This window comes from Trachypithecus francoisi, unplaced genomic scaffold, assembly GCF_009764315.1.
Source record: "Trachypithecus francoisi isolate TF-2019V2 unplaced genomic scaffold, Tfra_2.0 Lachesis_group2, whole genome shotgun sequence".
NCBI lineage: Eukaryota > Metazoa > Chordata > Mammalia > Primates > Cercopithecidae > Trachypithecus > Trachypithecus francoisi.
The window spans coordinates 129,677,896-129,693,176 of record NW_022681465.1 but is presented as its reverse complement, the minus strand read 5'-3'; the positions used below and the strand labels follow the sequence as shown (position 1 = coordinate 129,693,176).

General features: G+C 36.6%; 1 protein-coding gene across 3 annotated transcripts in view; it reads left to right on the top strand.

Moving 5' to 3' along the window:
• The window catches only part of GABRA1 (gamma-aminobutyric acid type A receptor subunit alpha1), a 55,596-nt gene that overhangs the window by 24,456 nt on the left and 15,859 nt on the right, over positions 1-15,281 (top strand). For all 3 annotated transcript variants that reach the window (XM_033180377.1, XM_033180376.1, XM_033180378.1), the window contains 3 exons: positions 3,505-3,725; positions 5,938-6,020; positions 13,047-13,190. In XM_033180377.1, coding sequence (XP_033036268.1) covers positions 3,505-3,725; positions 5,938-6,020; positions 13,047-13,190 — 448 coding nt within the window. The remainder of the gene's footprint in view (positions 1-3,504; positions 3,726-5,937; positions 6,021-13,046; positions 13,191-15,281) is intronic.

The following is a 15,281-nucleotide window of genomic DNA, read 5'->3' as shown; positions in this document are numbered from 1 at the left end:
CAGACTAAGACTCACATACTCCAGGGACCTACTCTATTGAACAGAGCAACTCAGACTTTTCACTTGAGTGATGGGGACTAGAGCCTGGAAACTGGAGCAAATTATTTAAGAGAGCTTCTCCTTTGTCCAGCCTCTCTTCCACGGAGTCCCCTCTTTTGCATTTTGTTTTTACTTAACTTGGTTTCGACCACCTTCTTACTTTCCTTAGATTTCTTTCCCTACAATCCTTCTAAAGAAATAGCACATTTTCATGACCAGCTACATAAAAACCTAATATAAATTTGTGTTGATAAAATAATAAAATGGGAGACAGATAATAATTTCTAACTTTTGCTAAGAGCTTCCTATGTTCTAGGCACTGTTAAAAGATGTTCTCACAAGTATCAACTCACTTCTCACAATCGCAGAGTGAATTATCCCACTTTATAGATTAAGAAACTGGAGCCTTAGTGAGAGTAAAATAATTACCTAAGGCCACTCAGCAGGTAGGTTCAGAACTTACATCCATAGTCATCATGCTCTAGTTCTGCTGCTCTCCTCCCTGTTTTTCCCAGCTTCCTTAAGAAGGGACTTTGGCCAGGTGCAGTGGCTCACGCCTATAATCCCAGGACTTTGGGAGGCTGAGGCGGGAGGATCACCTGAGCTCAGGAGTTCAAGACCAGCCTGACCAACACTGCGAAACCCCATTTCTACTAAAAATACAAAATTAACTGGTCCTGGTGGTGCATGCCTGTAAATCCCAGCTACTCGGGAGGCTGAGGCAGGAGAATAACTTGAAGTCAGGAGGCGGATGTAGAAGTGAGCTATGATCACATCATTGCAGTCCAGAATGGGCAACAAAGAGTGAAACTCCTTTGGGAAAAGAGAGAGAGAGAGAAAAGAAGGAAGGAAGAGGAAGGAAGGAAGGAGAAGAAGAAGAAGAAGGAGGAGGAGGAGGAGGAAGGAAGGAAGAAGGAAGGAAGGAAGGAGGAAGGAAGGAAGGAAAGAAGGAAAGAGGGAAGTAAAGAAAGGAAGGAAAAAAAGAAAGAAAAGGAAAAAAAAGAAAAAAGAAAAAAGAAAAAGAGGGGGGCTTTGGCCAATCTTCATCCAGATACCCACTCTTGGTCTAATGAACCGTGCCCCAGGGGGCAAGGTCGTCTTATAGAGCTAGCTTCTGGGAACTACCTGCTGCTACCACGACAATCACACAGGAAGAGTTCTCAGAAATGGGAGACCAAATATTTACACTCTTGGTTAGGCAGAAACAAATTTTCATCAACTGTTTTTATTTCACTTTGTATTTCAACTTCTAACACTGCAGAAAATGGAAATGAAGATTACCCAGTGAGTGCTGCTCGTGTGTGTGTGTGTGTGTGTATGTGTGTGAATGGTACAGTATTAGAAGGAAGAATGTCCTAAATGAATTTGGGGATTCCATTGTCTGTCATTAGCACAGATAGATAAAGCTGGTGGTAAACATAATAAACATGCGAACATCATGATTTTGGCAGATTTTGACATAATTTTTTGAAACTGTTGCCTTGGAGATACATCTTGTCAAAGATTTGGTAGTACATGTAATTTAAGTTTAGTTTATATTTAACATGTATTTTATTTTCAAAAAACCTCTTTGGGGCAAGCAAATAAATGAACCAAAGGCTAGATTCATGGGAATGTGGTCACCTTAGGCATCCTTGTAACTTTGATTTCCAAGTGGCCATTCATTCCTTTTACTGTTCACCAATCTAAAGTCATTCAATTGGATAGAAACTAGAGCTTATACTGCTAAGTCCTGAGTAACAGAACATTTCATCATATATTATATCCCGACCTCACAAGCTTGTCTGTCATCTAGAGAGAAAAAGCTGCACACCCTGAGGTAGATCCATCCACCCAGTTTTCCTGACAGGCATTGGCACGTTATTTCACTTGCTGATATCATCCACAGTCTCCCCTCCCATGGAAAATACTATTCTATGCCCGTCGTACACCATCGTGAATTTTTCTTACAGTGCCCAAGCCTAAACAGTCTCTCCTTTGTTGAATTTACCAGGTGCTTAAGAAATGTTTGTTGGTGAGTAAATTCCCTTCATGTATTTATCACAGTGCCTTTCATCTGACACTTTCAAACACAAAATCCTAACCAACAAACAAGATAACTTGTCTTGTCTACAAAGAAAGTCTGGCACCATATTACACTTCCTTGTTTCTGTCTCAGAGAGCAATTAGTACTATATCTGGTGCATTATAATACATTTAATAATAATTGTTAATTACTTGATCAGTAAGGACTCAGTAATGCCAAACAAGTGCCAGAGAACGCACCTTCATTCAATCTTCACCCAGTATTGCTTAAGCCCTTAGAAGGAGACATGTATTTAAGTTCATACACAAAACTCCCAAACACAAACATTGTTTTTTTTGTAGGTCCTAATGACAATATGTATAAGATTTAAAAAACAACTGCTTTGTGATGTAACAGGGTTTAGAGGATTAGGAAAATGTAGCGTGATGTTTTCAAGTTAGTTCACTTTCTGGTTTGGAGTATACTAAGATTAATGGAGAATGTGGCAATCTCTACTTCAAACCATTGAGCTCCAAATTTAGTGCCAGGATGGCAAGTACTGCAAGAAAAATGGCTATTACCCTTTTCAATTTTAGGAGCTGGTAAGTCACATTGCTTGTTTTCAGATTAGCAGATGTTTGTCTCTGGGTATTGCCATAAGGAATTCTGTGTTTATTCAAATAAATAGATTCCCTGGCTGTGAATGATGATGAGCTTCAAACATTTTTCATGTGGCTTTTACACATGTACAGTCACAAACACACACTCACACACTGACACACTCTGCATTCTTATTTTTTGTTCTTTTTCTTTTTGAAAAGGATCCAAATTACCAGTAGAAGCAGTTTCTTTGTTTTCATAATCTTCTTTAATGTGTAGGATAATTGAAAGTCTATGTGCATTATCTGTGAAAAAAAGTTTATTTAGCAAAAAAAAAAAAAAAAAAAAAAAAAGATGGAATTTTTACACCCGTATTGGAATCACAGTTTACTTGGGTGTGGGCATGAGGTTTTCAGAGACAATGAGAGGGCCCCCAAAATACTAAGCTTTACCTTTATGGCTGGAATTGTCTAACTTAAGCATTTTTTTCTATGCATAATACCCTCTAACATGAGTTTGTTTTAAAATTGTGATATATTCTATTTCTTCTAGTGCTGCTGTGATAGGGTGGAGGTGGGGTGTTACTTTCCTTTTACATATCTGAGCCAATAATTGGAAAAATTTTTCTGACCAAAAATTATGTCAGGCATTTTAGATTTTTTTTTTTTTTTAAATCATTACACCAACCAGTGATTCTCCTGACATCAACATGTACATGCTATCACACATTTACTTCTAAAAACATCACCTAGCTAACATTTTACTTCCAAAGTTGCAAAAATTATGCACTGTCTGTGTTAGATATTTGCATTGCAAAATACAGCACAGTGAACTCTTCGTCATTTTCCAAAATTACCTAGGAATATACAATAGATGTATTTTTCCGTCAAAGCTGGAAGGATGAAAGGTTAAAATTTAAAGGGCCCATGACAGTCCTCCGGTTAAATAACCTAATGGCAAGTAAAATCTGGACTCCGGACACGTTTTTTCACAATGGAAAGAAGTCAGTGGCCCACAACATGACCATGCCCAACAAACTCCTGCGGATCACAGAGGATGGCACCTTGCTGTACACCATGAGGTAAGGATGACCGCACTGTCATTCATGAATGTTTCCGTACTTCATTCCCTTCCACTTGTAAGCAATCATCAGGCTGATGAGCCATGGTGGAATATTTGCTTCCTTGTTTTTCAGCCTTAACAATCTTAAAAATCTCTCCAACCTGCTCTAATTCCCTCAATCAAGGATGAAGTATTATTTATGCAAATGTTTATTTGCTTACATCTAGTTTTATTCTTAAATAACTTTCTGTAGCTAGGTGGATTCAATATAAGGAACTTCCTCTCTCTATTATAAAACTCATATATTCCTGCATTCCAGTAAGATCTAGATTACATTTCTAGAAGCTGTCTAATGATTTACATCTGAAAACATTCCTACTAAAAATAAAGTAATAAAAAACAGAAAATATGGAAAGTTACAAAATTCGTAAAACACAGATTCATGTAGACATAGGTATTTGAAGAAGTATTTGAATTCACAATGGCATTGATAGCTAGATGAGAATGTAGATACTATTAATTTTTCTCAAACTAAAGACTACACATACATTTCTGTTTTATGAACATTTCCCCCTCTTTAAGATTGCTGTAAAGCCCAGCATCTATTAAGTGTTCAATACCTTATGATTGAATGAAGGAAATATGAATCAAATAAAGTTTTGAATATTATATTAAAAAAAGAGATGTTTAAAAGTATTCCTCATTTATGAAAAATTAAGAATGATCTGGAACTCATTCTTGAGAGCAGCAGTAGTTTATTCCCAGATGACTTGTTAGATATGAGTTTTTCACATTTGGTCAACACTTAGTAATTCATATTTTTCAATTGTTTCTTTGGTACAAAAAGATAATAAAGGCAAAATGCTCAATTTAGTGGATTGTATGAAAGTACAGTAGTATTTTATCTTTGGAGAAAGCTGCCAGAATGCCTGGCTTTTCAAACACAAACATCCAAAAGAAAAGAAAAGAAAAGAAAAGAAAAAATGCTTCAAGAGACACTTTAGATATTGAGCCAACTAATGAAAATGTAATAGGACTTTAAAAAAAATCTAAAAGATAGAAATAGAGGATCAATGAGCACATGTGTTGAGAACTTTCTAGATTATCTAAGCAGGACCTACTGGTATTTGAAATTTGAAATGTTCTCCCCCGATGAAACACCCTGCATTTGGCTTTGAGCCGAAATCCAGTATTCATTCTTCTTCGATGGCAATTTTCTGAGGGGAGACTTGCATATCCCAAGTAGTTTATTGATTAATGGTTTCTGATGTATGCAATGTTCTTCATCTGTATCTTTCATCACCTAAAATTTTCCTTTGCTAACGTGTTTTTACTTTCTTTAATAATTTAAGAATGCAATTTAATCATTAATTTAATTTAATCATTAATTACACTTTGTATATTTGGCTATAAATCTATCTTATTACATTTCTTGAGCTACTTAATAATATGGGTAAATATACTTGCTAAAAATCATATGAAGGGCATGAATATAAACTTCCTTATAATTCTACAAACTGAAAGCAAATATATTTCAGTGAACTTCTTTCTTAGAAATCCAAAAAAACAAAACAAAACAAGAATAGATTTCACATCCACAGAACATCCCAGGGACTAGAGAGAAGCACAACAGAGTCCCAGCTTCAATTAGATGGTGGGTTTGTAAATAAAACCAAATGGTTTGCAAGTAGTGAGATCATATATGGGGACGTTGTATTAATCTTAATCTCACAAAGCCTGAGGACACATCCCCCTTCAGCTTTTCTTTCCTTCTTTTATGCATTTGGTGCTATTTTAGGGAAAGAAGCAGAGAGAGATGCACTTAGGAGAAATTCTCTTTTCTTCTGTGCTATCCATGTCTTCCTCTCAATCAAGGATAAATTAGTATTTACGCAAATGTTTATTTGCTTACTTACAGTGTTATTCTCAAACAATTTGCTGTAGTTGAGTGGATTCGTTAACGGTTATTTTGTAAAATATTAATAAGGCTTGCCCATTGTACAGTATCAGGAGTTGCCTTTTTTCTTAAAGCAAACAAACAAAAGGATAGAATCCACTCATTATTGTAAATATGTATTTTTAGATCATTTGATTATTAACAGCTCAGCATAACCCTACAATTTATGCCTGCTTTGTTAATATATTTGCTACAGTTAATAGCATTCCACTTGTACTTATCAAGAAGTATCTAATCTATATGGCTCTTGTTTGTATCCTATGTTTCCCTTAAGGCTGACAGTGAGAGCTGAATGTCCAATGCATTTGGAGGACTTCCCTATGGATGCCCATGCTTGCCCACTAAAATTTGGAAGCTGTGAGTAAATTTACATGGGTTTTTCTTGATTGTGAGTCATTAAGCATGAGAGATCTCTAGCTATATCTGTGAGAAAAGCACATAGATAAGAGAATCAAGAAAATTTAAACAGCAATATACTGCATGGGCTTTCCATAAGTAGTGCTCTGTGACTTCACTTTTTAATGTTGCTTCAGGAGAGAGGTTATTCTTTATCTACTAAACTAGAAAACATGGATGAAACTAGTTATTGAAATAATTCTATTTATGCTGAAGTTGTATTTATAGAAAAAGAAGTGAAGTATGGATGCTTTTACCTCATGGATAATATTTTACCCTCTATGAATGGAGATCATTGTGTCTATTTTATATCTTTAGTGACACTTGTTTGATCTGAAAAATAATTAAATTTGTTTACCAGATTAAACTGTTGGTAGATGGCAAAGGACAATAAGTGTTTCTTAATAAGAAAGCCTACGCCAAACTGATGTTGCAAAAAACACAAATACCCTAATCATAGTCTTAGAAAATTAGCTGATATGTCTGTGTATCTCGTGGCATTAATGTTTGTATATATATTAGTGCTCTTGAAAGTATCCTGGATAAATGCCCTTCATAATAACTTCCTGGGTTTCAGCTGTTTGAAAATATTCAGAAACACCTTGGAGGAGCCAAGAGAAAAATGACTGTGAGAGTCAGGTTCCCCGGTCTTTTCTTTACCCCTCTGCTTTCGACTGGTTTACATGCATGGAATGAGTGGGAATAATGTATTCTTGGTTTCCTGCAGGGGAGTTATGTACAAGGACTGAGTCAACTCCTGGACTACCTAACCGATTTTCTGTTCTCACTAGACAGGCAGTCTAAATGACTATTTTGGTGAAGATATGATTCATAGAAGAATAACAGTGGTAGTGTAGGAAGACAGAAAGTAAAGAAAATAGCAAAAGGCCTTCGGGTTCCTAGCAGCATCAGTCCTGGAGAGAGAATTTTATTTATAAATTCCATTTTGTACTGAAACTCAAAGATAAACTACTTCAAAAACTCTAGCTTAAACAGGCATTTGGTGGTAACTCCCTTCTCCCTGCTTTTTTTCCCTAATTTAATACACATTATTTGATATGAACTATTATGTTTTCTCCTGAATAACAGACCCATTTGTAATAATGGTAATATGTACTATATGTTACTTGCATGTCATACAGTATATTAAATATTTGTACATTTATAAGTTCATCTAAATCACAGCATAACCTTACAATTAGGAAGATCATATGCCACAGTTTGCCTGGGACAGTACCGGTTTAAGCCTAATATACTGGCATAATTTTTTTAAGAGGCAAGGTCTTGCTCTGTTGCCATGGCTGGAGTGCGGTGGCACATCGTGACTCACTGCAGGCTTGACCTCCTGGGCTCAAGCAATCCTTCTGCTTTAGGCTCCTGAGTACCTAGTATACAGACATGTGCCACCATGCCTGGCTGGTTTGTAACCTTTTTGTATGGTTGTGGTATAGACAGGGTCTAGCTTTGTTGCCCCATCTGTCTCATACTCCTGGTCTCAAGTAAACCTTCCACCGTGGCCTCCCTAATTTCTGGGATTACAGGTATAGCCACAGTGTCCAGCCTGGCATAAATACTCATAATTCCCCCTTTTATCTTAAAAAAGTCCTGATTTGGAAAATGAACTGCGTATTTTTAAAAATTAGTCAGGAATATTTTCAGCAGTGAGAATAGCTGAAAAAAGGAGAATTTATCATTTTATATAAGATATGTGAAAGTGAATGTTGATAGATTTCTGATTGGTTCAGCATCCTAACAAGGCCACTGTCTTAAGATGTCTTTAGATTTTCCTTTTCATCACAAGGTGACTGCTGTAACTCCAGCCATTGCAACTCTGTTCATGATAGAAGGTAATAGTTGGTAAAAATGAAAGGAGTAGTGCCTATGTAAGAAAAGAGAAAAACTTTCCCTAAAATCCTAATAGAAATCTACTTACATCTCATTAATCAAATGTCTCACATTGCCACTGATATTTGCAAAGAAGACTGGAAGTAAATATTTTTAATTGGACACATTGTCAACCTGAAGAATATTGGAGGTATTTTAAGAAGAGGTAAATGTGTAGTGAGTAGAAAACAGTGTCTCATATAAGAAAATTGAAGCTAAACAAAAATAAGTAAGCTGTTTTCCACCGCAGAGCCATATGCTCTTTTCTTTGCCTGGATTACTCTTCCCTTGGTTCTTAGTATGGCTGACTTCTCTCTCTCCACATGTCGGTATAAATGCCAGCTCCCTGATGACCTTATCGAAATTTGCTTACAGCCTCACCAGTCTTGTTGATCACAATGCACATTTATTTTATACCATTTATCACAGCAATAATGATTCCTTTTATTTATTGTTTAACTTTTTATTGTCTGGAGACTATAACGTCACGAGAGAAGGACATATTTTGTTCAGCTTTTCCTAGCAGAAAGGCAAATACACTGTAGGTTCTCAGTAAATATTTATTGAATGGATAAAGGTTACAAGACTCAGGCTTTAAATGCCCCTTCACTGTATTTTGATTTTTTTATTTTTTTGAGACAGAGTCTCGCTCTGTCGCCCAGGCTGAAGTGCAGTGGCCGGATCTCGGCTCACTGCAAGCTCTGCCTCCCGGGTTCACGCCATTCTCCTGCCTCAGCCTCCCGAGTAGCTGGGACTACAGGCGCCCGCCACTTCACCTGGCTAGTTTTTTGTATTTTTTAGTAGAGACGGGGTTTCACCGTGTTAGCCAGGATGGTCTCGATCTCCTGACCTCGTGATCCACCCATCTTTGCCTCCCAAAGTGCTGGGATCACAGGCTTGAGCCACCGCGCCCGGTCTGCCCCTTCACTGTTTAAGCTTCAGAAAAGAGAGATGAAGACCTGTGGGGAATGAAACAGAGCAGACGAGACACTGAAGTGCAGGCTTTGATGGTCATGCTTAGCGAAAGGGAACACCATGGCTAGTTACCACTGCCTGGCATTGGCATGAGAAGAGGCAGGGGCAGTCCATTTGTTGTTCAGTCACTTCTCTGACCTGGCCTAATTGGCATATTTCAAAGGTGAAGAAACTGAGGCAAGAGTAGGCTAAAAAGATTGTGACTCATTTTTTTGAAGTAAAAGTCTTGCCGAAATATCAGAGACAATAATAGCAAAAGGGGTTTTCAATAATTTAGTGGAACAGTCTGTAATAAATGTTTATGAGTATTCTGAAGCAACCTCATCCACATAGTGATAAAATCTAAAGCTGAGAAGCAGGTTTTCTTACCATTCTTTATTAGATTCTGATTGTTAAGGCTAACTTAAACTTTCTACTGGTTATGGATAAAGCTCTCTTTATAAAGCCAGCTAACCGGAGGACAATGCGCGTGATACAACTGTGATGGTTTCACTGCTTTTGAGAAATATACCAAATAAGGCTTTGTTTCCAAAAGAAGAGATTTGGGTTACAGATTCTGACATAAAGACCTAGGCAAAAGCTGAAACTAGTAAGGCCTTAATATATGATTTTTTTTTGACCAGTTATCTAAAACAGTGCATTGTAAACACAGAGAGAGGAATGAGTCAAAATTTGAATGAATTCTGAACAATTTACAACTTTAGAAATCATTTTTTTCATGTGGTTCATACAAATGGAAACACAGAGACTCATAAAAGCAAAATGATAGTGTCAATTAGCAGCTCTCCTGATACTCAGTAATATGCGTTCCCAGTGTTTTACCACCACAGAGTTCTTTCCTAACACCAGTCACAACCTTGTTGTCTTTTTCATTTTATTAATTAGTGTTTTTGAGATAGGGTCTCTCTCTGTTGCCCAGGCTGGAGTGCAGTGGCACAGTCATGGCTCACTGCTGGCTCAACCTCTTGGGCTCAAGTGATCCTCATACCTCAGCCTCCTGAATAGCTGGGACTACAGGCACATGCCACCACACCTGGTTAATTTTTAAATAAATATTTGTAGAGACAGAATTTTGCCATTTTGCCCACACTGGTCTCGTACCTCTGGGCTCTATAGATCTGCCCATGTGAGCCTTAAAAAATGCTGTCACTGCAGAAATAAGCCACCATGCCCGGCCACTTTGTGGTCTTATTTTTAAAACTGTTTTGGGGGCAATATAATTTTTTTGAAATTGTAACTTACAATTTTTGGCTAAGTAACTGAAGACTCTTTTTAACCTCACTTTTCTTATGCTGTTGTCGCCAGTTGAGTACATTTTCATAGGAACTACTTTCGGGTTACTAAAATTTAAGGAAACAATAGGATATATCATCTTTGCTAAGGCCTTAAGTATATCTGTATTCTCCATCTTAAAATACCAACTTGCATCATGTGAACCTACCCTTCATTTTGGAAGGTTCTCATGGAGAGACATGGATAATGAGTCATCTGCACCTTCACAATGATATCATGCTTGTATTAGATGGCCTACACATTTTCATATGCAATGGTGCTTCTATGAAGTTGCAAGAAATGAGACACCAAAATTACATAAAATAAAAGGCAGTGGTAACACATTTTTCCCCCTCTACAACTATATTAGCAGCTCAGTAACAACACATGACAGAGGATAAAAAGATAGGGTGCAGACGTTGTTGCTAACGGCAGTGCAATATAAAAGCAAGAGTTTTAGTTTGCTGTGAAATGACACAAGATCTAGAATTGGTTTCATCAATAATTGCATGACCACCAAGTATCTTGCTTGGCTTATGAGAATCTATCTAATATACAATACAGTCCTTCTCAAACTACTGTGCTCTCCCTGCTTCTAAGAGATTTGTAAATCACATTTTACAGCCCTCCTAATAGACGCAGTACTCCTACTATACACAATGCTGAAATGCTTTCATTTTTAAGACTATAAGGATAACCACAATTAAAAAGGAAAAGCAAAGATAAATTCAAATTATTCATGCCGTACTTTTACATGTCCCATGAACCACTAAATTAAGTTTTATTTCATTCTCTTAAACTTGTGGAAAATTTTGTTTTTAAAAACCATCTGATTATAAATTGATGCAGAAATGATGTTGGAACTGGCAGGCTACCCTTGTAAAATCAGGGAACACTGGCTACATTTTTCTGCATCGCTCACCTCAGCGAAAAGTAATCACGTTAGAAGATTTGTTTTCGGGACTGAGAGGCATGGCTCACATCTTTTTTCAGGAAGCCTTATTTTCATGTAAAAAAGCAACCACAGTTTTACACCCCATAATATTTTATCTGGGGAAAAAGTGTATTGGACAGAACACAAAAGCCTGGTTATTTAAGTGGGGATTGGGTCAAACAGAGGTGCATTATGACTTTTATGAGCCATAGGCACTTGTGCCTTTGGAGGCCATTACTCCAGGAAGAAAATTAAAATTATTTCACGACTGAGTTGCTACAAAAATGAATATAATCCAGATTATATTATATTCACTTTATCTTTGGATTTCAAAATAAATTAAAATATTTTTGTGGTCTCCTAAAAGTATTGAGGACCTTGGGCCCTGTGCCTAATGGAGAAGTTGGCTGTTAGCCAACGAGTCAAGCTCTTATCATAGGCCAACATTTACTATGATGCCTCCCCCTCAAAAACACTGGAAACAGCTTGCTTTTTCTAATGTGATATTTTCTTAAGTTTTAAACCTCATTCTGTATCTAAATAGAAGAGAGTATGTACTATCATTCCAGCCTATCGAAGTGGGTGTTATAGGACTAGAAATCAGAAAAGGTATGGAATTCCTTCTTCTTTTTCTAACTCTATAAAATCTCTCCCTCCAAACTGTGTAAATTATCTATCAGAATTATGACCTAACCTCTCATTAGGAGATGGCCAAGTTCTAAGTGACATGGCAAATAAAAATGATTGAGAAGAAGAGCTATAGAATGTAACTCACCATCATGGAAAATATCTGTAAGAACGATAATCAATAGAAAAGAGGAGAGTAAACTGAGACTTGCTAATGTACATGCAGGAAAATATCCAGTGATTTTTACATTTTTCATGATCTTTGCATTTATCATGACCTTTTCCTGGCTTAACAATAATTTGGACCAAAGCTACTGCCTCTAACCTCATTTCATCTCTCATATGCTTCACTCTAGTCAAACTGGTCTTCCTCACACTAGTCAGGCTTTTATCTGCAGTAGAAGAAAACACTTGTGAGGCTGAGACAGGAGGATTGCTTGAACCAGGGAGGTGGAAATTGCAGTGAGTCAAGATGATGCCACTGCACTCCAGCCTGGGTGACAAGAGTGAAACTCCATCAAAAAATAAATAAATAAATAAATAAATAAATAAATAAATAAATAAAAGGAGAAGGAGAGAAGGAGAAGGAAGGGGAGTGGAAGAGGGATAGGGAGTGGAAGAGGGAGTGGAAGTGGGAAGAGGAGAAGGAGAAGGAGAAGGAGAAGAGGAAGAGGAAGAAGAAGAAGAGGAAGAAGAAGAAGAAGAAGAAGAAGAAGAAGAAGAAGAAGAAGAAGAAGAAGAAGAAGAAGAAGAGGAGAAGAAGAAGCAGCTTGTTAGTTTGTCTGTTGGGCAAACTCTTCCCCAAGATTTTCACATATATCTGCCCTATATTTGTATAAATGTCACTTCCTCTGAGATGACTGTGTCTGAGCCCCTTACCTTACTTAGGATAAGTCTCCATCCCTTCATTCTCTATCCTTTCACTTGGTTGTGTATCACTCTATCACACTTATCTCTACTTGAAATTACATACGCTTGTATTGTCCCCACTGCTACAAATGCATATTCCATAAGATAAAGAACTTTTTTTCTAATGTTCGTTACTGTATCCCCAGCACAGTATTTTGTCCTTTGTAGATCCTTATAACCATTTGCTGGAAGAGTGAATAAATGACTAAAAAAAGAAATCTGAAAATGTGTTTTAGTTTTCGTAAATTAAGATATGTGAGCTCTTCTTCCCTAGCCTGCCCTCTGGAACTACAATATAGAAAATATGAAGCTGATAAAAGGTACTAACTAAATAAGAGAATTGAAGTGGTAAAATATATGGGTCATTTTCTACTGTTTCCTTTTAGATGCTTATACAAGAGCAGAAGTTGTTTATGAATGGACCAGAGAGCCAGCACGCTCAGTGGTTGTAGCAGAAGATGGATCACGTCTAAACCAGTATGATCTTCTTGGACAAACAGTAGACTCTGGAATTGTCCAGTCAAGTACAGGTAAGTATGATTTTGTTACTTCAGATATGGAGGAAGAAGCAGAAAAATATTTTGTGAGAACTCAATGAGTCATTCAGTAACACAAGTCTAGGAGAGAGAACATTTCACTAAATTGGGCATCCATTGAGCTGGGAACTAATGTAAACTTGGTAGACCTGTGACCTTGGACATGTCATTTCATGCCTCTTGACCTCTGTTTCTGTTTGTTTGTTTGTTTGCAAATTGAGAAATTGGTTATATGTGATTACTGTAGCACAGCAGGTAGCTATGTGAACTCTTAGAGATGAACATCTGGATTAAATCCTTACTCCCCGACCTTGTCGGTTGTTTGTAGTCCCCTTGCAGGGTGGTTCAAGAAATACATTAAATTCACAGAGAGCACTTATCACAATTCCTGACACATAAACAGCGTTTCATAAATAACTATTTATATAGTCTAGGCTCCATTTATTACCATTAGTTAATGAATTTAGCCAAATTTGTAGAGGTGATTATTACACATAGGACATCAAAAAGCCAATCCTTCTACAATTTCATTTGTATCTCTAACCAAGCATCTTCCACAGCTAAAGCCAACAGAGTCATAACCACATTATAGATCACTCCATGTAGGAATTAAAAGTAGATGGCATGCCGTCCTTTTTAGTGTAGTAACTGATTTACTAATTCTATACTCAAAACTAGACCAGACACTATAGAAAAGCTGGACCCACATCTTTAATGTTGTTTCAAACAATAAGATAAAAGTTTTGTTATTCAAGTATCCATTTTGTGCTATCTGAAATGTGATCATTAGACCAGATAATTGTAAATAAAAGCTGAACTCAAACAATTAGAAAAATATATGTCCCACAAAGCCTATTATTTACTGAAAGCTTTAACAAGGGTCCACAATTACTTTTTCAAAATTATGTCTTTCAAAATTTAAGTTGATTTTATTCACTGTTATTTGTGATTTCTAAGGAAACGTGATGTAGTAATAAATAAGAGGAGTGGCGCTAAAAAACTTCTTCCTCTGATTTCAGGCTTTATATTTGGAGCCTCACAAGCATAATACATTCAAATAATAGGTCAGCCTCTCTTACTGTGATTATTAGATAAGTTCTGATTAACAGGATCTGTCTTTTGCTTGTTTTAAAGCCCCCATTGCTAGCCTAGAAGCTTAAATGTTTGTGTCTTTTATTTTTTAAAAAATGGAGACTGTTTTTCTTTTTTTCTTATTTCAAATCCAAGTGACATAGTGGAAAGGTCATAGGCTTTGTAGTGAGGAAGATGTGAACTCAAGTCCTGGTCCTATCGCTTAGAAGCCTTGTGACTTTGGGCAAGTCATTTGTTCACTTGGAAACTCTAGTATTGCCTAACTAATGATAATCCTGTATTTTGCATTAAAGATGAAATAATATAAAATATTGCAGAGTGTTATACAGTAGGTACACAAAATGGTAAGTAAGAGCTGTTGCTGTAGTCCTGAAATATCCCAAAACATGAAAAATGCTCAAGATTTTTCCTTCTTACAACATACTATGTTGGAAAAGATACAAAAATAAACTGTGTTCTGTGTTTACTTTTTAAAACTTGAATGTCATTATAAGCTGGATATAATGGCAGTCACTACGGACTAAATGATAGACAAGCTCAGATCTTGCTGTCATAGAACTTGAGGTCTAAGGGAAACTGAACACATAAACTATAATTATCAAAATTGGTAGTTTAAGTGCTGTGATTAGCATGTTTTTTTTTTATTTTTTATTTTTTATTTTTTTTTTGTGATGGAAGAGACCACATCTGTCTTCTGTATCCCTATTATATTCTGTAGTAGTTGAGACATAGGAGGCATTGAACAAATATTTTGAATTAATGAATAAAAAGTGAATCCAGCCTAAGACAATCTAGGAAGGATTGTTGCAGGGGTTGCCTTTTCATTTTGTTAGTTGGAATATATTGGGGGGTAAACAATCACTCTCTAGGATCCAGGCAGATCACATAATGCACACGTAACTTTTCCTCAAGGAACTCTCCATCTATTTTTGTTAGAAAGGAAGTTGGAGAATGTTGGGAAACAATTCAAATGCAGTAGTATGCAAGCCAAAG